Here is a 23,316-nt window from a genome sequence, read left to right as displayed (position 1 = left end):
TTAAGAGGGAAAAATGGGAAGTAACCAGGAAGGGACTGGTGGTGTAACAAAAACGAGAGAGATGTTCAGTTACAAATTCTGAAAATGTATTAAATAGTTGACAGTATTACAATTAACTACTGTACCCCGGAAACTGTATCCAGCTGTCGTATTCCTTAAATCACTAGTTCTCAAACCAGGGGTCCGTGAACCCCTAGGGGTATGCAGGGGTCTTCCAGGGGGTACATCAACTTATCTAGATATTTGCCTTGTTTTACAACAGGCTACATTAAAAAGCACGATCAAAGTCAATACAAACTAAAATGTCACACAGACAATGACTTGTTTATACTGCTCTATATACTGTACACTGAAACATAAGTACTGTACAATATTTATATTCCAGTTGATTTATTTTATAATTATATGGCCAAAATGAGAAACTAAGCAATTTTTTTCAGTAATGGTATACTGTGACACTTTTGTATTTTTATGTCTGATTTTGTAACCATGTAGTTTTTAAATGAGGTGAAACTTGGGGGGTGGTACACAAAACAAATCAGACTCCTGAAAGGGTTACAGTAGTCTGAAAAGGTTGAGAGCCACTGCCTTAAATTGCAGGAGGTAGGGCATTTTAGAGGCATGTTGGTATACATGTTTTCGCCATGGTTAGTAGGCTTGTTAGATGGGTATATTTTTCAAGTACTGTCAAAAACTACTTTATCAATTCATTAGCTGCATTCTCGTCTCCGGGAACGACAGATCACTGGTTTGGGGTGTTGTAATGAACTCAAATTGTTAAATGACCTGAAAATACCTGTGAGTGGCATGTGAGAATGGTTACCGAATGTGGGACTAACCTTTGATGATCACTTACTATTGAAAGTGTGGTGTGTAGTTAACTGCTAGGTCAGCGTATAACAAGACCTATGCTGTGCACTGCTTCTCAGTTTTTAATGTCTGACTTCTGATTAGACGTACAAATCTGGTTGTCAGTATTCTACCTAGAAATATGCTTAACTAGACTATGTTGGTTACTGAAAGTTACTTTCTGATGGACATCTAGGTTAGCATACACCAGGTATGCATTTGATCATCCTTATAAAGTGTATACTCTGGGGACTAATTTTGTTAGCATGGCCACGTACTCTGCATAATCTATGTTTCATAATTCTGCAGAACTGTGCTTTACAATCCAATCTTTGTTTCTTTAAAAAAGAAAATCTTAGATCCTGTGATTGTGAAAGAAACCTTCCAAATTTAAACAGTGGACTGATATTTTCCTGAGCCTGTAGCCAGCTTGAAATGGTAGTTTTGAGAGATGTGAGCTGCCCCATTTATCTGTCTTTTTAAACTTTGAAACTTAGTGTTGACCAGTTAGATGTCAGTGTTAAGTGTTCCAGTAATGATTCATTTTAGCAAAAACATTCAGGTAGCGTGATTATCGTACAGCTTGAAACTACTGTACCTTCCTTGCATTCAAGTACCAAAAGCTTCCACCACCTTTTACCCAGCTTCCATCTTCTCCTCTTACAGCTTCCTCAGTGCAACACAGTTCTGTGGCGTGTTGATGAGTGAATTTAAGGCAGGCAACATACAATAATTTTAAATCTCTTGCTACAATCAGTGCAGTTTTGTTGTTTGTTCAGGTTCAAATTTAAACCAGTAAAAGAGTATATTTTTATGTTTACCTGAAGTGGTTGGGGAATTTCTAGTCTGCTACTTTGAACTGCCACAGTTAACTGTTGCTACAGAACTATTTAGGCAAACCTTGCCAAAGAGTACACAGAGCCCTGATTGTAACTTTATTCCTAACCAGATAGTCACTATTGACTTCACTGGTCTGTATCGGGAATGACAGACTTCTGACTTCCTTCTCTGTAGGCCCAGATTACTCCTCTGCGGGATGGTTATCTGGTACTGAATCACTGTGGCAGGCCACAACCATTCCATCGAGCAGCCGAAGTAACCATATCAGAAGACACAGTATAGCTTCTGACAGCGGGGACACAGGCATTGGTACCTCCTGTTCTGATAGTGTGGAAGGTGAGTGAAGATTTCTTAAATTCTGAAGTTAATCAGTCTTGGTGAGAGAAAAAGAGATGAACTAAGAAGTTTTAAAGGCCAAATGTGTCTTAAAATACTTATTTTTCCAATATTGTTAAAGAACATTGCCAATTTTTATGATGGGTTGAGAAATTGGTTTGGTTAGATCTGATTAATTTGCATTGTATGGGCCTTAACTTCTCTGTATCACAAGGTTGTCTTCTGTTGCGTGGGAGTAAAGATAGATAAGTCACAGGACTAGGAAAAAGATGGAGAAAGGTCTCATGTCTTTTTTTGCCTTCTGTTCAGGGGAATACAAATTGTATTTTAATATGGGGCATCTCATGAACTGGCAAAATTCATTAAGATTATCCAAAAATATCTAGAGAGGGATAAAACTAAGTTTGGGCCATATCATATCCCCAAGATTCCTCGAACTTGCTGCCATCACAGAAGATGTATAAGGGGTTTAGCCACTACAACAGTAGTATCCCTATTGCCCCTGCATGGAGGGCTCTCCCTGGAGTTCGGAATTGCACTGGGGCAGCGAATGGGACAAGAATGGGTTAAGCCTGTGTTGAGCAGTGATAGGCCACAGGGATGCATGGTCCCCTTACCCTAGAAAACCCTGCTGGAGGAAAGGTAATAGAGGTTGGGGCTATGTTACTTTTTTTCTGCAGGGCGTTTCTGTGCTTGGATCTCTTTAAAAGGAATCCTGGGACCACTGCAGCCCGGGAGAAGGGAGACAGCATGGGAGCCCTTAAACCAATATAGAGGCATGGGTCTCTGTATGACTGCTCCTGGCCTCCTGAAGATGGCCTTGGATCCGCAGGGTTTGAGGCTGTAATGCCTCATTGCAAAGGGGGGCAGTCCTTTTTTACCCATCCCGCCACCCCGCATGCTGATTTGAAGAGGAGCTCTGGAAAGGAATTCTCTCCATCTCCTTATTCCCTTCCTGTGGGCTTAGCTGTAAGAAAGGGTAGTCTGGTGCTATATTAAGAGACTCGGAGGTGATAACTGCTGTACAAAGACATGTTTTCTGTTGGCTAATTGCGATGGATTTGTACTCTGATCAGTGTGCGTTCTTAACTCTTTGTGTCAGAGCTTGTTGGAGAAATCCTCTGTAATAATTGGGCCTATGTATTTACCCCAATTGTCAGCTCAACTGTAAAAAGTAAGTAAAAGTTTCTAAAAGGTCACAACTATTAATGGGGGAAAGCTTCAAAAGAGACAAAGATTAAATTAGTCAAAATAAAAAGGCCAATTAATATATTTCAAGAACTGTGTAAAAATTCTGCTTGGTAAGCAAGACAGTGTAAAACCCAAAATCAATAAACCAAAATTGGCTCGTTTAAAAACTAGGCCTAATTTGTAAACCAAATAATAAAAGGATTAGCTATTTCACCCATCATTCCCTTTTGAGTTCCTTAAAGAGAGATTGTTTTGGGGCGAAAAATTGGAATGAGCTTCACCATTATGGTTGCTGCTACTCCCTGCATCTCCAGGGACCCCAAGCATTTGTCATCTTGATACTAGGAGATGTCCTGACCAGAGAGGGACCCAAATGACATCTCCACCTCTGCCAGCTCTGCAATGTCCCAAACGCCTCCTGGGATGTGAGACTTTGAATCTCTGTTACCCATCTGAGTGTGTCCTTTTCCTTCCCCACCTTATTTCTTCTTTTTTCTATCCCTCACCTTTTTCCTTTTGTCTAATAACAGTCCAGCTTAGCCAGGCAAGACTATATTTTGCAACACTACTATAAGTCTGTGACTAGGAAAAGACAACTGAAAGCAATACCGTAAATAGCCCAAAGCTGGTACAAGTTTTCCAGGTCTCAGAATGGCTTATAAGACGGTGTGCTGTGCTTGCGTTTCTCCAGCACTGAGGTTGCAATTAAAGTAAGCACCAGAGACAGAAGCTGCATTTTCTCTATTTTTCTTTTCTCTCCCTTTTTGTGGGGGTTTTTGTCTTGTCTTCTAAAAAACAAAATCCAAGTCTCACAACACCAGTAATGCAAGCTCCAGCTGATCTACTAATTTCTTCTCCACCCCTCCCCCCCAAAAATTACCATTTTTGGTACCCTCTAAAATCTGTCAGACAAGGGTGGAGGGTTTCTTCTAAAAACTCACTGTAGCTTAAAACAAACAAGCCTTATGGAATACTTTGACATTTCAAATGCTTTAACTGTTCTCCCCCCCCCTTTTCTGTATTTTTTGATAAAAGGTTAAAGTAATGTTTAATGGTGTGTTTGCCATGGTACTAAGCAAGCTAAGGTCTCTGTATACCAAACCCCGAACCTTGTTTAGCACTGTTTAAGCGCAAACCGTAACAGGGTCTTGTTAACTCCTTTAACCTTTGAGCCTATATATTCCATCTAAATTAATACACTTCCTTTCTTATTTTTCCAAATACTTATTTATAAAATATGGTAGGGTTTATGTAAAACAGATTATTCATTAGCTAGTCTATGAAGAAATATAGTTCAGAAAAAAATTCAGTAACCTAGATGATAGTTCTGCAGTACTGGGATTTTATTTGATTTTTTTAATTTGCCTTTTCAAACCTTCTTTATTGATTCTTGCAAATGTAATTGCTGTAATACTGAAATAATGCTTAGTTATGCAGCATTAGGGTTCTAGCCACACCCCTTACTCAGGCAAAGCTCCCATGAAATTCTGTGGGATCCTTGCCTGAGTAAAATGTGTGGATAGAGTCCAGAAGTATTACTGGCCCATAAGACCAGAAGAAAAGGTATTGTGTATGCTTGAAAGCTTGACTCTCTCATCAATAGAAGTTGGTCTAGTAAAAGGTATTACCTGACCTGCCTTAGCCTGTAATTTTGCTTTCTGATCCACCCATTGGATTTCTCTTTGCTTATACACAGATACAGGCATTACAGAATAGTGAGTCAAGATCCAGGCTTGGATAAAAGCACTTTTTTCTTCTTGTTGGCTTCCCCATTTGAGGGGCAGGTGAGAAAGAGGGGGGATGAAAAAGCAACTACTGTAAAACTTGATTTAAGGGGTATTATCACTTTAAGAGCTACCTTATCTCTCTGGTTTTGACATACTGTTACAAGAAACATCTATTATTTTCAGTTACAGCAATCACCTAACATCTCTCTATTTTTTTCAGTTTGTATATTTTGTGCATTTGGTGGTGATTTACATACAGTCAGTTTCACTGTTTCCCTTAGTCCCCTTGCTTGTTAGCTGTTTGAAAACTTGCATGACAGTGCAGAGGAAAACAGGAAAAATGTGGTTGTAAAATACAAGTTGGCAGGAGGACTGAGGGGATAAGTAGTACCTGAACTTACTTCTTTGTAACTGACTAAATTTAAAGTTGATTGTGGTTTTTTTCAGGAACAAATTAGAATAGCTGATGCAATTTTGATAAGCTTGCCAGGGCCGGCTTGTAGTTAGACTCTCTATTCTAGCCATCTGTTTTCAATGCGGGTGCTAGGGAAATAGCCCTTAGGGAACAGACTCAGCAGAAAAGATTATTGTCTTTGGACAACTCAGCAAATCATTATAACATCTAGCAATTCAAGAAGACTGAAACGTGAGTGTGTTACCTCACTTTTTCTGAAGCTACTAACAATCTATTCTTAACTTTAGAATTACAAAAATGCATTTTGTTAATGTTAACAATATCCTTGAATTTTTTATAAATAAAAGATTTGTTCAGAGCTGTAGTTATTAGTAAATGCAGTAATATGTTTGTCTGATGCAAAGACTGAAATTCAAGTCAGTTTTTTTAAAGAAGATCTGTTTTTCTCTTTCGCTATTACATTTTAATAATTTCTTTAAAAGGTGGTAAAATTAAATTTTAAATATTTATTTAAACTATTTCAGGAGCATTCTTCTTTCATTCTGGAATTGTAGAGTTTAAAGGGATAGTCCCAAGTAATTTTTTTTAGACTCAGAATTAATTTCAGATTGGGGGCAGAAAGAGTTTTTATAATGCCCAAGAGGAAGAGAAAATATCACTTAATGTGTAGTTGTCCTCCTGCAGGATTGGGAGCCCAATCATAGTATTGTGCTAGTATAGGAAAACCAGGAAATGAAACTGACCTAGTCTAGTTTCATTGTTCACGTTGAGCAAAGTATGTATAGGGGGAAGTAAAGACTCTTATGTGTTGAAAAGTAACAGGATTTAAAATCTATTCTGCGATAATCATCTGTTATTAGTAAAGATTTGTATTAACTGTATTTATCGTTACTCAGAGTATCCTTTTAATCTTTCTGCCAACAAGTGGTGATGGACATGAACTTGTTCGCTGATTCAAATCCTTGTTCACAAGTTGTTTTTTTGTTTTTTTTGTTTTTTTACCAAATGTACATTGTGGCTAAATTCTTAATAATATTTCTACTTGGAGCAGGAGAAAAAATTCCAGAGGTGCATGCCCCATCACCTGTGAGCTGAATAATATGCATCTGATGAAGTGAGCTGTAGCTCATGAAAGCTCATGCTCAAATAAATTTGTTAGTATCTAAGGTGCCACAAGTACTCCTGTTCTTTTTGCGGATACAGACTAACATGGCTACTACTCTGAAACCAATTAAAAATATATGTCTGGCTTTATTTTAAAAAAAAATAGCTATCTCTCCTGACTTTATATAGTAGCTAACTCTCCAGCAAAGATTTGTGTGAGCTTATTAACAAGAAACCTTTTTTCTCATGGAATGATTTTCTTTGGAGTTAGGGTGACCCGATAGCAAGTGTAAAAAATCAGGACAGGGAGCCAGGGGTGGTGGTGGGGGGAATAGGTGCCTATATAAGAAAAAGCTCCCAAAATCGGGACTGTCCCTATAAAATTGGGACATCTGGTCACCCTATTTAGAGTTCATGCCCTTTCTGAAAAGGGCGGGAGGGGATTTTAGGATATTCTTCTTTATAAGCACTGTAGATTATATAGAGGCCTGTGAAAATGATTCCTTGCATTTTTTTTGGTGAGTATAGGAAGCAGTTTCCTCAAAGAACTGCATAGAAGAAGAGGTTTTAGTGGAAAACAGTGCTGGAAATCAGCTGATCAGCACCTCATGGTTGGCTGAGGCTCTCAGCTCCATGACAGATGGGGTGAGGAGAGAAAACCAGGAGAGAGGATACCCTCTGGTTACCAGAACATGAGGCTGAAGGCAAGCAGGCAGACCCTGTGGAGCCCCTCAGGGTGGGAGATGGTCTTACTTGGTAGCTACTGGAGGCCAGAGTACCCCAGTGTGAAGCCTAACCAGATGGTTTGTGTTCCTTTTTGCATACTTTTCTTGTTGTTTTGTGAAGACAAGAGAGCCCTGAATAAAGGGACAGAAATCTAACCTGAGTGTGGCTGACTGTCTATCCATCCCCAGCTGGTGACTAGGGCCACTAGCATACAAAGGGTTACAACACAGCTGGTTCCAAGTGGCATCTCAATATGAGTCAATGTCTACGTGCAGCATTGTGTTAACATTTTAGAAGCCATGGTGTATTTTACCATCTTGTGCCACAGGATGTATCCTAATGAATGTGGTCAATTCATACAGTCAGGAGTTCAAACTCACTGAAGCTTCCAAAAAATGCTAATGTGGAGGGAGACAACTTTTTGGGTGGCATCATGGTGAATGTTGCCACGTCACAATTCAAACAAGATGTATGTTCATGCCCATAAAACGTGATCTGAAGATGTGATCTCTAACACTTTTTTTTTTCTTCAGAGATAGTTAGTTACTGATCTAAAGATGTAAAATAGGATCGCCATTTACCTACAGTAATGAATAGTGTGACCTGGTTTTATATACCCACGCTACTGCCTAAGTCTCCCTTGCTGGGAACTCATTACCATCATTCTTTCTAGCTACTATATCTTGACAATATGTTCTTTCAAAACTAATATAACTTAGGTTTCCCTAGCAATTTTGTTTAAATCCTACTAAAGAATAAATATGTCTCCAAGCATTAAGTACTTACTTCTGTTCCCTCAAGAAAAAACACTTTTACCTAGCAAGTGGTGACAGCATCTCCTTTTAAAGAAAACAATTTATTGTAAATTTAGGTGAAACACATTCCTGACTGTCAAGATAGATAATATCTATCCAACAAAATGGAGCTTACTCACAGGAGCAGAGCATTGCTTTTCAAAGGAAGGAAACCCAAAAAAGGCTCTAATACGCTTCCCTTCCCCCGCCCCCACACTCTCTCTCTCCTGGCTTCCCTGTTCAGTCATGGAACTGCTCCATCAATTTCTGTCTGTGACCTGCCAGGATCCAAAGGCTCAGGGATTGACTGTTTAACTTGGGATAGTACATGGATTTCAGCTTCCAGCTTTGCTTCTTGCTTAGCTGGAAACTAAGGATGCAATATGTTCTGAAATTAGAGTACACTGACGACAATGGGAGCTAATGACATTTGCCAGCTCAAAGGAGGTTCTCCTCATCTCCCAAGATTCAGGCCTCTGTGCTCTTACAGTACGTCATCTTGAGTTACATCAAAATGGATGGCTACTTTATGACTAAGATTTGGAGGTGTTGGTAGTTGAAAACACCCCCCCCCCCAACTACCTCTTTTTTTAAATAAATAAAAAAGCTTCAGTCTTTAGACTACAATATTAACTTTGTCAGATCAAACTTCTTTCCTAACCCTGCACTAAGCTACGGTAAACAGATACATTCATTAAGTCATCCTTCAGTCATATAAAGAAAAGGGAGGAAGGGTAGAAATAAGGCGAAGAAACTGCTTGAGAAAGAAGAGAAGAGGAAGTTTTGAAATAATGGAAATCATAATTTCACAGCTGCTGCAGGCTGTGGCACATCCCCCATGTGTACAAGGAAATGTTGCTATCAAGTTAAGCTAATTAGATGTAATAGTGATAGAGAAAAGTTCAGCTCAGAATGTGAGGCGAGATTCCTTTGGACCTCAAATCATCCTTTAAAACAAGCTCCTATTCTATAGTTCAATGTTCCGGAGAATCCAACTTTGTGTGAAGAATAGTGACAGTACATCTCATGTTAAATCTCATCCTTTGAACAAAGCAACATTTAATTAAAACAGAGTAATGTATATCTGTATTGTTTTTTCTGGATAATGCATCTTTTTTTAAAGTTCAGCAGTAAAGGTCAAAAAATGGAGGGGTTGTTCCCCTTGCTAAAATTGTGACACTCCTCCCAAAGGCCACTTCTACAGATAACTGAGGACCGTATTTTCAAAGTGCACGCGCACAGAGAAACATTGACTCAGATTTGTATACAACAATAAGAAGGGGCATCTATCAAATGCTCAAGTGTTCCTACTGGAAAGTATTTAAAAGCAAAAATAAAGTTATTCAGCAGAACATGTCTCCCCTTCCCAGCATACTTCTTCAGAACTTGTGCATGCTCATGCCTATATGTATTGCAACCACAACTTGCATGCATACGATTGTGCTCTAAGATTTAGATCAGAATTACCCAGTTTATAAATATGTTCCTGCAAAAGGACTTCCTGTATGGTAGAAACAAGATGGGTCAGCCTGCCAAAGCCTGGAACCCTATGAATCACCACTTTAATACCTACTTCATGTACCCCTCGTATTTAGATGGTGGAAGTCTGTTTCTGAATTGCGAAGGTGTGTCGGTGCAACATTGGGGAATAACCTTGTTCAAGTTGACAGATGCCTGAAAAAAGACTACCTTGGTTTCTCACAAAAAGCCTGACCCTAAAATTTATCAAGAAACTTAATTTGAAGCTAAGTTTGAAAATGCTTAAAGTGGTAACAGACTTTAAGGCTTCCCAGTGGCTTCTGTTAAAATAGACGTATATTGGAATAGTCAATACGTAAGAGAACTGATATCAAGTGACACAATGTGGTATTAGGCTGATGGGTAGAGAGAGTGATCAAAAGTGGGGATAATGCTGATATTGTTTGGGGGGAGAGAGAATATTATTATGGTTTTGTATGGGCACTATGGATTTGTATTTTTAATGTCTTATTTTTTGCAATTGTACATGTTAAATTCCTATAGAAGCACTTAAAACCCGGTACGGTACTTCAGTTTAGATAGAGGAGAGAAACTATAACTTAGAAATTTACCATTGAGTTTTATGCAGCAGAGGGCTCTTAAAGACTTATTCAAAGGCTTGTTTTCGCAATCCTTTTCTGTTTGCAAGCTTACATAGATTTCAGTGACAGCTATGCAAATGTAGGGAATGCAGGATCAGGCCCTATAAACCTTGCAGAGTCCTGGAGCTGGGGCTCCAGCCAGAGTTTGTACATGTACACTGCAATTAAACAGCCCCACAGCCTGCAAGCCCAAGTCTGCTGGCACAGTCCAGCCGTGGGTTTTTAATTGCAGCATAGACATACTCTGAGAGACCAGTTTGCACAGAACTGCACCAGAATTAGGGGTGGGGGAAGTGAGCTTTAAGGTACTTTGTGTACACTGCAGGTATCTGGAATAACCACGTTAACCTCTTGGTTGTGTATAATTACATAATTTTAAATATGGCTTGCAGCCTTACTTGACCTAATCCTATGACTTCTTTTAATCCCTTGCATTATAATCAAGGTACTGCAACTAGCAGTAGAGTGAATATAATTATTTGTGTTACAGGAAATGATTTTCTTTCTGCTAAGCATGAGAAGCATTGTTGATGATGACTGAAGTTTCAGCTCTTAATTTTACAGAGAAGACGTCAAAGCCTTTGTAGATGGCTTTGCAATCATTGCTTTATCACGCTAAATTTACACAGCTGGCAGACTGCTTGACTTCCTCCTTTTTTATTTTGGTCATGTGAACAGATCTCTGTTATCACTGTAGAGCTGAACTAATTATGATGGAATACTCCATTGTATAGAATGTAGCTTAAATAGCGTGTTCTATATATCCTTGATTTTAATTATGATTTTTATTAAATTAAAAAGTTGCTCGGAAACAGGCTCTGATTCTGAGCTTTCACCCATGTAAATAGAAGGGTGACTCCACCAAAGTCGTGCATAAAAACTGCTCTGATAATAGAATCTGTCCCAAAGCCTTGCTTCTGAATGGCATATTACTCTATACCTTCTCGATAACCATAGGTACAGACTTCTTTTAGATGGGTCTCATCAGTGGTGAAGAAATTAGCTTGTAAATGCAATGTTCACAGATTATTCCATTTTTTTACACTAATAGAGAGGTAAATGCTCTTTCCTCCCCTCAAAACCCTGCAGAGGAGGAGGTAGGTGTGTGTGTGTGTGTGTGTGTGATGCAGAAATTATATATGTAGAACAGTGAAGGAAAATTAAAATAGCCCAGGTTTAGGGGGAGGGGAATGGTTTGACAGTCTGAGATGCTTGAAATTAAAAAAACACTTGGGCACCTGCTTATAGGATGCTAAATTTGCGGAACCGAAGTGATTAGAAGCAATAGCTCAATCAAGTTCTCTTTTGATTAGCTTTTCCATACAGAATAGAAAGGACTGTGGCAGTTACTATGTAGAGAGCTATGACTAAAGTTCTGTGCCTATTATTTTTAAACATTTTTTTTTTTATATTGTCACTGTATTTGTTTCCTACTCCCCCTGCTGTAAAAAGCTTTTAAAGACTCAGGCCACTTGTTGTAAGGAAAATTTCTTTATACTTGAAGGTGTGTGTGTGTGTTAAGGAGTGAAATGGAAAGGTTTGCTATGATGACTGCATGTGTGTCAGCTGCAGTAATATAAATCTGCATTGCAGAAATCTAGTCCGTTACAGAGACATAGCTTCTAGCTTCCAGTATTGGGGAGGAAAAAAAGTCCTACATTGTAGAAATCTGCGTTTGAATGTGTACCTGGCTAGTTGTAACCTACTCCATGAAACATGCAAATTAAGAGCATGATCATTGAAGGTTTATTCATGTTCTTTCATACATTTATCCTGGAAGTTCAAATATATTTATTTAATCGTAAATACAAACACTAGGACAAATCTCAATAATCAGATGTTTAATTTTCCAGTTCTCCTTCATTTTTCTCTGTGCCACATTGCTATTTGCTACTGCTATATATTCCTCATGGATTGAGACTGGGCAGAGGACTAGAAAATTTAATTTGTAATGAGCAGCCCATTCAAGGGTGGTGATGGACATGAGAGAGAGAGAGAACCTAGCAGGAATTTGTAATAGCCGTCAGATATTCTCTTACGGACAATATTTATTTTTATAAATCAATACATTTTTCATTTTCTCATGAACATTGTACTACAAACTAAAGGTGAAATCCTGTTTCTCTGTGCAGTCTGAGCAAACGCGCCTTGTGTTTGGGGTTAAGAAGGTGAGGGGGACATGGAATCATGGATTAAGTGCCACCTGTGTTCCACAGTGTGTGTGGTCAGTGGGTCTTTGAAATTCCTGGATCTGCTGGGCATGCCCATCCCTCTCTCCCACTATAACTATAACCATGTCTCTCAGCTACAAAGAGACAGACCCACTAGCTTGTCTCCACAGTGGACAGGGGCAATGAAGCCCTCCAGGGGTTCATGTAGCAGGACCACAGTGGTCCCTCCTTTTTTTGCCATTCTTCAGTTTTGGAGAATTTCCCCTGAAGGGCTTGAGTCTTGATTTCAGATAAATGTATCTTTAATAGCGATTTTTTTTTTTTAAACAAGGTAGTTGGTGGTGATGCAGCTGTAGCTCCTGCCCAGTGTCTAGCAGTCAGAGAATGCTTCCTAGTGTAAAAATGAAACACAACTTTCTGCTGAGCTACAGAACTGTAACAATACTTTCAGTATCCCATGCGATATCTCAGTACTGTATCATAAGAAGTGTTTGCTATTTGATGAATAGAGCTGAGTTTAGTTTCTAATCCTTGTAATTTAGCTGTCTTAATGTAAACTTTTCAGCAGGGGAAAGTATTCTGGCAGATTTTACATTAGAATCACACTGCAATTTACAAATCTCTGCACCTTCTTTATGTGCATTCCTGAGATCTCTCATAACTTTGCTATCATTACACTCTAGTATTTTTTCCATAGCTCTGAGTTTTAGAGCTGAGGTGTTAGAGAAGTTCTTATTTCAAATTCTGACTATGTTCAGGAGGCACCAGTGCAAGTCAATGTTGGGGAGAGGAATAGAGATTCCACTTCAAGTACATGTTCTTAAATTTGTTTTATATTTGAAATTTTGAAACTTATGGCTGTTGTCCATTTTGGTTTAAGCTGATGTAGTCATTCTGGTACAATCTGTCATTGTGAAAGCGCAGGGAAAACTCCTCATCCATCTTTTTGTGGGTACTTGTTTAAAAGTTACTGTGTCCTTTGAAAAAAGAAAAGGAGTACTTGTGGCACCTTAGAGACTAACCAATTTATTTGAGCATGAGCTTTCGTGAGCTACAGCTCACTTCATCGGATGCATACCGTGGAAACTGCAGCAGACTTTATATACACACAGAGAATATGAAACAATACCTCCTTCCACCCCACAGTCCTGCTGGTAATAGCTTATCTAAAGTGATCATCAAGTTGGGCCATTTCCAGCACAAATCCAGGTTTTCTCACCCTCCACCCCCCCCCCCCCCCCCAAATTCACTCTCCTGCTGGTGATAGCCCATCCAAAGTGACAACTCTCTACACAATGTGCATGATAATCAAGTTGGGCCATTTCCTGCACAAATCCAGGTTCTCTCACCCCCTCACCCCCCTCCCAAAAACCACACACACAAACTCACTCTCCTGCTGGTAATAGCTCATCCAAAGTGACCACTCTCCCTACAATGTGCATGATAATCAAGGTGGGCCATTTCCAGCACAAATCCAGGTTTTCTCACTCCCCCACCCCCATACACACACAAACATGCCAGATAGACCCATGTGACCTGGTTTGAGCAGCAACAGTTGATGATTGGGTACAGAAAAGGGCTGAATGAAACTTGTTGCTTAAGATTTGTCTTCTCATAGCTTTTGCAAACAGACAATATCAGCAGTATAAACGCTGCTGAAAAAACAGAGCAAAATTCATGAGGCTTTCTGTTTCCTGGTGACCGGAGAATCCTCGGTGAAATGTCCCAGGAACTACTCTGATGATGGGAAAAGGGTTAAATCCTGATAGACTTTGAAGAAAAATTAAACTACTTTAAATAGAAATTTTTTTGGCAAATTTTTAACATTTTATTGAAGAGGAATAATGGAACAATTTTATAGACCCAAGTTAAGTCTGAATACTCTTAAAGTTTAAGGCTGTTGCTAACAGATTTTTAAGCCTTTATGATGTCTCAAACATTTAAAAAATAGGTACACTGAAATTTTTTTTTAATTCTTAAAGACACAGGGTTGTAAGGCAAATATTTTTACTTGGCATTAAATTGGGATTATGTCTTCGTGTGATGGGCTATGCATACGTCGTCTTGGGGCACATGACTGAACTGCTTGTATTTTTCTGTTTGTTTTTAAGATGTAACTTAAAGTCGGAATTATTCTTTTCTTGTCCGCGTGCAGATTTTGAGTCCAATATTCTTTCTTCACTCTGAGCTGAACTTGCATAGGGAGAACAGAATATCAAAGTTGAAATGCAGCAAGTGGACAGGAAAACAGAATCTTGCCCTCTGAGAGAGACCTTGTGTAAAAAATCTTCTCATTACTGTGAAATCCTTAAATGCTCCCCTACCTCCACACCTCTGACAAACCTCCTATGATTAGGTGATCATATGCAGGCTACATAGAGGTTTATTGGCTTATTTTAAGACCCTTTATTGAACTGCAGATGGTCAGAATCTTTTAAAGTGCTTACTTCTCTATTTGGAAATTGCCTGATGTGAAGGCGGGGAAAAAACACTTAAAGATATTTTTGTATTGAGATTTTATGCTTTTGTGCTGTTGTTAGAGTAATACTATATGTGTTTAGCCAGATGTATAATATTTTGGTTATGAAAACAAATATTTGTGAAAGATGCCATGCATAGCTTTTTAGATCATACAAACATTATTTCACATTTTCTTCTCTAGAAAAAAGTGGTGGTTCGTAATTTTACGAGTAATCGCCTTTCCCAAAATTTTTGGTTGTGCAAATCAGAAAAATAATAAGTGATAGTTAACCAGAAAATTCCTTTCTGGTTTAGTCATTTTGTGGTCATAGTAGGTAGCTGAGACATTAAAAATTAAAAAGTGACAACTCCAGAAATGTATTCCAGTCAGAAATGTATTCTTTTTTTGGGGGGGGGCGGAGAATAACCTGAAGGAAGAAACTGCCTAAATAAAGTATTTGACTTCTTCCTAGACAGTAATATATTCTTTGTTTTATAAGTTAGTTTTGTCTTCCCTGATGCTTAATTTTATGTTGAACGATGCTGCCTGGAACCTGGCAGTTTAGTGCAGGAAGCAATAGGATTTCTTTTTGGAATTTCAGTTATAGTCAACCTGAGGTCTTAAGAGAAATCTATTTTGTTTTGTAAGTGAAGCTGTGATTACAAAGTAGCCCACCTACTTACCATTCTGCTGACAAGGGTCCATTCTCTATTGCAGAAATCATACTCGGGGCCCAGTTCTATTTCCATTGAAACAATGGGAGCTTTGATGTTCTCTTGAATGAAAATAGGACTAAGCCCTAATTTTGGCTCACAGATTGCTTTCTCTTTGCTTAGTGAACATCCAGTACTCCAGCAAAGTGCAGATAGTCTTTTGTGTGGTTTTGTTTTGTTTTGTTTTTCACTGGCACAGTGGACACGAGGAAATGTGAAGTATATCTGCTGACAGCTGTTTTTTGTTTGTTGCTTTTATAAATTCCAGATCCTTACATTTGTATCATCTTCCCCCTTATTCCGTGCACGTCCTTCAAGATTTATTTTTTCCCAGCAGCTTTTTTTTCTTTTTCTTCCTCTTCTGGGTTTGAACAGACAGGGCGTAAAGAGGTTGCTAACATGCTAGGCAGCCCACGAAAGCTTGTAGACCAGATTCCTAACCAGGTGCACAAGGGGTTTCAGAAATTCTTCTCCCCCTGTTCCCCACTGCCTCTTCATGCCCCTGGAAAGAGTCCATTCCCATTTGGGAGCAGAGGCTCTTCTCCCATTCCACCGCCATTGCAGCAAGCAATAACTACCTAAAAGGGAACAGGGCAGAATGAAGGTGGAACTCTGGCCCCAAACCCTGCTGCACCAGAACGTTGCGTAAATCCCTTTAAATATGTGTTGGACCTAGCACTGAGCGCCGAGGAGGAATTCTGGGTGAGTCACTCACTCTGTCCTTGCTGTAGGCCACCTGTCTGTACCTCATCTGGCATATTCCATGCCTTAAATGCCACAGTCAGGCTCGATATCTCAAATGAAAACATGTAGTAAATTTACACATTAGTGTAAGTTGTTCCCCAGTATGTCTAAGGTGCATACTTCTAAACTGCATTATCCAAAATAATTAGCACAATTTCTCTCAACATCTGAGAAGGAAATTGTATGAGAAACTTTTATGTTTATTTTATTTTTGATATTTCTACTCAAAATTATGCATGGCTCAACAGTCTAGCATTATCTCCTATGTCTGTAACGTCTAGATTGCTAAAGAGCTGGCCAGAGGACACGTTTTATGTAATGGCTCTTGCTGTGTAGAACAAATACACTTCCTTGTATTTGGGCTGCCACTGCTAAAACAGAGCACAATTTATTATTTTTGATATGGGCCCATGAATCATAAGCCTAAACATCCTGTGTATGTTTAGTGGATTATGGGAAACATGGATAGACTATTAATGGTACATCCTTTTTGCACCAGGTTCAGCCCATCACTATCAGAGGCTAAAAATAATTCGTATTTTCATATACAGAACTGTTCTTGTAGACTGACATTACGAGTTAGTTTGTTTTCAATTCAGAATAAGATTTTCAGCTTTCTTATTATCTCTTTCTTATTTTATTGCAGGATCACCCCAGAGATCCCAGTTAGTATTGTGGCCCATTATGGAAGGTGCTGTACAAGCAGATACCCTTTAACCTTTTTAACTGGGTGAAAAAAGCATTTTAAAGTAGTGTTACTCTGAAAAGCAACACTGTAAAAGTGTTGCCTCCTTAAGCAACAGATAGGCTTCCTGTATGTAGTAAGAGTTCTCTCTGCTGATAGTGTCAAAAAAGGTTTTACTCTTGTTAGCATTGCAAAGCTAGCACAATGAGTGAGTGATCTGGATTCTGTTCCTCCTTGTGCATCATCAGTGGAGCTGTTTTTTCAGGGGACCTACAATTCGAAATTGGTTACCGTTGTGCAACCATATTCTCATTTGTTGTTTTGCACAGGTGTGAGTGAAAGGTTGGTTTGGCCAGCAGAAACTTTTATTGTTAAAGATGAGTGTGAGGAAAAGAATCCAACTGGATTTGCAGTGTCCAGCTTGAATTTGTAGTACTGTCAATAAGAAAAAAAAAAATCTTTACTTGTAAACTGAGCACGTTTGATTGAGAAGTGATGGCATGCCTATGTCAAAAGTCAGTGATGTGAATACTTACAAAACAGGGCTTATTTCTGAATTCCCAAAGAGAACTCTGAGACAGATTTGACTGTGTGTAAGTGGGAGAGAGGGATTTTAAACTCCATTATTGATATGTATCAAAGCAATCATTCGAAAAGCATCAGCTTTTACGGGCCATTAATAAGTACTGAATCTGTGCTACAGGAGAGATCTTATTATGTGTAAACTACTTCTGTTCTAACGTGCATGAAACCCTAGAAATGAAAATTGGGGTTTAAATTTTAATGGACAATTAAAACTAACTTGTGAATTTGGCCTATCTTTAGATTCGAAGAGGTGGCAGGCATAGTTATAACAGACACTAAAAGCATTATTAGTTCTGTGGCCTACAGTTGAGAATCAGAAGGCAGCTGGCTCAATGCCACAGCTGCAAGTAGTTCTGTTTTGGCAAAAGAGTCCTGGATTTTGAACTTGTGAACTGGGTTCCCAGTGAGCATCCAGAACTTTTGTGCCTGGCAGGCTCCTCGCTCTCTGCTTCACTCTTCCAGAGGTCGTCCTGGTGAGCCTTGCCAAACCAGTTGCTTATTCCTTTACCCAGCACAGCTGCTGGAAAGACTTAGGTGCTGATGGTTATTTTTTATGAGGGGAATGAAGTGGGAGAGAGAGCTGGGTTGTACTGGCCATGGTCGCTACACTTAGCGTTGGAGGAGAGGGAAGACAGCTGCCAATGCTGCTTTTACAAGCAGGAAGATGGAAGTGAGGAGCAGAGTGGCTGAGCTGCAGGATGGGGGAGCTGGGAGGCCATGGACACCTCATCAGTATCAGGGGAGCACGGGGGCAGCAGCAGAAGCAAAGGAGCCCTGAAAAGCGTTTGTGGAAGGAGGTAGAGAGGGGAGGGTGCAGAAGAATTTACTGACTTGCGTAAATGATATAAGAATTACTTTCAAAATGTCTCAACTTGCTGGAACAGTAGGGCCAAATCTGAACAGAATGGACGAATTCTTTCATCTTTCCAAGGCATGTAAATTGCAAACCATGCAATTTACACGTGTGTGTGTGTGTATAAAACCATAAGAATGAGGCCCTGTTTGCACTGCATGGACACAAAAGCCCACCTTTCTATAGAGACCTATTTATGTTTGTAATTATGGGACTGAAATTTGGAAGGTCAGTTGCATGAATTGGGTATTTGCATACTATTTTGCTGCTTTCCCTATACCTCAAATATCTAGCTTTTTTTTTGAATTGTCCCTGGGAAAATGTTTGGCATGTTGACAGCTATATCCAGTGGTCATACAAGCACATGGATTTATGCTGATCCTTCAAAACTGGATCTAACATTTGGTTTTAATTCTAGCTTTCATTTTATAAGATTAATGCTGCTGTTTATGGTATTTAGCTGGTTTCTTTCTATTCAGAAAAACATTGCATTTGCTGTCAGAATTAAATTAGAAGGTACAGTTATTAAAAATGCTCAGTTACTGAATATTGAATTCAGGCTTACATCTTGGCTTTAATCAGAAAAGCTATGCTAAAAATCATGCTTCATTCTTCTGCTACTTATAGGGTTGCCACATGTCCGGTTTTCACTTGAACAGTCTGGGTTTCAGCTTGTGTATCCGGGTGTCACTTGACAAGCCCGGATGTCTGTTTTTTTTTTTTTTATTTAATCTGTGGCAAAGATGGCAACCTTAAGGAGAAGGAAGGAGGCAGCGCAGCAGCAGCCTCTGCCTACGGGTCCAAGCTGCTTATGCGGCTTGCAGCGGTGCATGGCTCTGTGCAACCCACGGATGGCAAGCAGGGTGGCCTTGGCCGTGCTGGTGAAGGTCCTGTGAGCGAGTGGCAGGGCCTTAGGGGGAAAAGACGGAGCCAGGGTGGGGCCTTGGGGAAGAGACTGAGCAGGGGCAAGGCGTCATTGGGTCCGGTTACCAGCCATTAGAAAGGTGGCAATCTTAGCTATTTAATTTTTTTGTTTGTTTTTGTTTTTTTGTTTAAACCAAGCAAACTGTATAGTCAAACTATTTAATCTAGCCAAACCAGTGCATTTCTTCTCTGCGTAAGGGAGCAACAGTAGAGATCCCTTGCAGGGAGGCTCTGCAGCCTCCTGGTTATAACAGTAGATCTAAGGAGGAGAAGTGGGTATGTTTCCCACACTTGAGAGCATACCGAATAGATCCACAAATAGGCCCCATTCCTTTTAGTGAGTGCTGCAGAGGAAGACTCGCACACAGCCCTTTTTTAAGTAATTTGGCTCCATGCAGGCACACAGGTAGGCTTATGTAGTGCTTGCTACAGGATTAGGGCCATGGTATGGATCCATATGACCAAAACACTGCAAAAGATGGGTTGAGAAGGCTGTATTGTTCCAGCAGGAGCCTGAAGGGAGACAGCTCTGCAGGTGTGTAGGGCCTGTGACGCCTTTTAGTCTTCAAGCTGCCTGCCTTTTACTGCACTGTTGCAGACCACTTTCATGCAAGAAAAGCATTCTTACTCTACTCACGTTATTCAAGATAGAATCTTATGTAGTCTGTGATGTTTAAAAAAAACACAAACAAATCCTTTTGATGTGAACACAGGAGACATAAAAATGGAATTATGGAAAATAGTCAGCCCTGTGCATTTATCTCAATAGGGATGCTAAAGCTACTTTGGAAATAAATGACAAACTGCTGATTATTGGATCTGAAAAGTAATTCTTTAATTTTATCACAGAAGTAATAGATTGCAGATTACTAACTACTTCTAGAGTTCTTCTGCATGCGGCTTAGTCTGTAACTATACTGGGGACTTGAATGCTCTCAGGAAAGGAGTAACAATATTGATTAAAAATTAAGCGGATGAGCTAGGGAACATCTTTCATTACTTCTCAATATGAAAGTAATGAATTTTGGGAACTTTTGGGCCTAGCATGAGCTCCTGCATGATTGTGGGGAGTTAAGAGTACCGGAACTTGCATGATCAGGCTCCCTATTGCTTTAAAAGGTAAATTGATAGCCTGGGTCTAAGTAATGGTCATCAGTTACTTTAAACCCATTCTCTAGCCATACACTATTCATACGATATGTCAGCACTTCTGAATTCACTGATTTAAAAATAGGATCTCAAAAGGAGTCCAGTTAAGGAGCTGGAGGAAAGTGGAGTACTCTACCATAGATTGGTTTCAGAGTAGCAGCCATGTTAGTCTGTCTCTAAGGTGCCACAAGTACTCCTTTTCTTTCTACCATAGATTAAAATTCCCAGGAGAAAAAGAAAGTTGTTGAAACTAAAGCAAAGACCAGATCGTGCAGCCTGGTTACACGCTAGGTGATGCAGTTGTCTTCCCTGACTGCATGTCCTATTGATTTCTGGTTTGGAGACTGCAAGCCTTTAAGATTCTGTCACAGATGACTGCAATTAGTCATCTCTAATCTCTGTATAGATAAATCTCCCCATTGTATTTTCCACTGAATGCATCCGATGAAGTGAGCTGTAGCTCACGAAAGCTTATGCTCAAATAAATTTGTTAGTCTCTAAGGTGCCACAAGTACTCCTTTTCTTTTTGCGGATACAGAGTAACACAGCTGCTACTCTGAAACCTGCAATTAGAGGGAGAACAGGCTGGCTGGAAATTAAAAATTTCTTTGTAGCCCAGCCTGCTTATTTTGTTTTGGACTGGAGTTCGGAAAAGAAGCTTCTCATTTTTGTATTATACTTTCTTGGCAACAGTTAAAAGTATTCTACAGAATAGCACCAAGACGTGCTTACTCCTTATCAAAGTTAAACTTATAGGGCTTTTGTTACACAGAAGACAGAACATAGGAAAGCAATTTGTGAGCAGGTATAATGTCACTCCTTGCATGACAAAAATCTAATACTAACCTTAGTTATTAAAAAGGTATAAAATAGCGATAAGCATATTGGGCTGGCCCTCTGTTCTTGAGGTAGTGCCATACACTCACTGGTCCATGCAGATCAGTTTTTACTTTGTGATCCTGGTCTCTGTCTGTAGACTGGGAGGAGAGGGTAATGTATTCAGTTTCTAGTGGAGGCAATGGAATAGCAATATCTTAGTGAGTAGGAATGTGTGCACAGAGGTGACACTTCAGATGACTTATGGAGAATTGTTGACCAGTTCAGAAGGATGTTTGATAGTAACACTGGGGAAAATCCTTAAGTCCCATTAAGGATCTAGAGGGCACTTGTGTGGTGAGAACTTAAAGTGCATGACTTAAATTATATGTACTAACTATTAATGGTAAAAGGATGCTTGAAAATGAAGTCCGGTGATTGCTAATAAATATGATAATGCAATGTTGTGGTAGCTATGTTGATTCCAGGATATTAGAGAGACAAGCTGGGTGAGGTAATATCTTTTATTGGGCCAGCTTCTGTTGGTGAGAGAAACAAGTTTTCAAGCCACACACAGCTTAAAAGAGAACAGAAGTTGGTCCAATAAAAGATATTACCTCACCTATCTTGTCAAGTAAAGTTACTCCAGTCTGAGTTACTCAGCATTGCCTGTCTTAATTATCTGGATATTTAATTAACAGCTGTTGTAACTTTTCCAAAATAGGATTATTTGTGCTCTACAGTAGATCACTAGGTCCTGTCCACAGACTCATATTATATTTTGCTACAAGCTTAGTGATGGCCCTGAAAATTAAAGGTCATTGGTTTATTTACAAAATATTTTTGTTACTAGTGTATCCTTAGCACTATAGCTTAGTAACCTTAGTAAGATGATGCAGTTGGTTGATCTGAGTGGGAAAGTCTCAACAGTCGTGTGTCCAAGTTCTTTATATGGAAGTTAACAGTGCTCCTAACTTGTCAGATCACCTAAGAGGAAACAGTTGAGTTTGTAGTGTTAACAAGTGGAATTTTCTACTGTTGTTGCTGTCTTATCAGGACGTTGGGGTGTTTTTTGTTACCATACAACATTAACCTGAAAATAAATGCAATGGAATGAATTCTCCAGTCCACTAAGGTTGCTTTGCAACCGGTAAGTGGCATAAAGCAGCCTTAGAGTGCAGAAGATAGCCAGTGGAGAATTCACCCTGTACAGAGTCACTCTGCTAGTTTAAAACTGGCAGGGGCAACCCTACCGCCTCTTACACCAGCCTCTGTCCTCCTATCCCTAGCAAAAGCCCCATTTCTATCTTGCTTCTGAGACCATGTTCATTTTCAGTCAAGACTGGTACTGTCTACTCCAAGCAAGTGTTCTGCAGAAAAGTAGTGAGACTAGACAGCACCTTTGTCAGCATGCAGGAAATTGTTTGAAAGAACATGTGAAACAAGTTAATATACAAGAATTCTAGCTCTCTGGAATTTAAAATTTCTACTTTTTTATTATTTTTTTCATATAAACTAACATTATTATTAGACTCCACAAGCACCCTTTCCTATTTGAAATTAACAACGGACTTGGTGATATTTGACCAGATTCTGATACATGCATTTTCCAGTACAAAGCTTCAAAAAGCAAACCTTTAATTATTTTCAGATAGCAAAGTTTAGAATGGCAATTGGAAAAGGAGTGAATGCTTGCTTGTGAGTAAACGAACACAGAAAACAGGTAAGGCCCAGAGTTTGGCATACACATGGGTGATATTGCCCAAACAAGAAGGTAAACAAACTAGTCTTGTTGGCTCTTATTGCAGTGAGAATAAAGGAGGCGGGGTAAGGGAAGGAAATTGATTACCAGATTGAGGAAGGAAAGTTTAATAGTACATGAGATTATTTTCAAGTCTATGTTGACCTGATCCTGTAGTCCTTAACTTGGGCCAAACTGCCATTGAAGACCATGGGACTTGTAAGTAAGGTCAATAGAAGCAGGTCCTGAGAAGGAACAAGCGGTTGTGACCCTCTTCAAAATCTGGAAACTTAGACTATGTCTACACTACAGACCTTATAGCGGCACAGCTGTACCACTGCAGCTGCGCCTCTGTAAGGGTCTCCCATGTAG

The 23,316-nt window shown here is 39.4% G+C and overlaps 1 protein-coding gene across 5 annotated transcripts in view; it reads left to right on the top strand.

The window, feature by feature from the left end:
- Nucleotides 1-23,316, top strand: part of CEP85L (centrosomal protein 85 like) — a 251,223-nt gene that overhangs the window by 96,619 nt on the left and 131,288 nt on the right. For all 5 annotated transcript variants that reach the window (XM_073337154.1, XM_073337155.1, XM_073337153.1 and 2 more), the window contains exon 2: nt 1,864-2,025. In XM_073337154.1, coding sequence (XP_073193255.1) covers nt 1,864-2,025 — 162 coding nt within the window. The remainder of the gene's footprint in view (nt 1-1,863; nt 2,026-23,316) is intronic.

Source organism: Lepidochelys kempii, chromosome 3 (genome assembly GCF_965140265.1).
Source record: "Lepidochelys kempii isolate rLepKem1 chromosome 3, rLepKem1.hap2, whole genome shotgun sequence".
NCBI lineage: Eukaryota > Metazoa > Chordata > Testudines > Cheloniidae > Lepidochelys > Lepidochelys kempii.
Note: the sequence above shows the minus strand (reverse complement) of the source record. Positions and strands in the feature narration are given on the sequence as shown.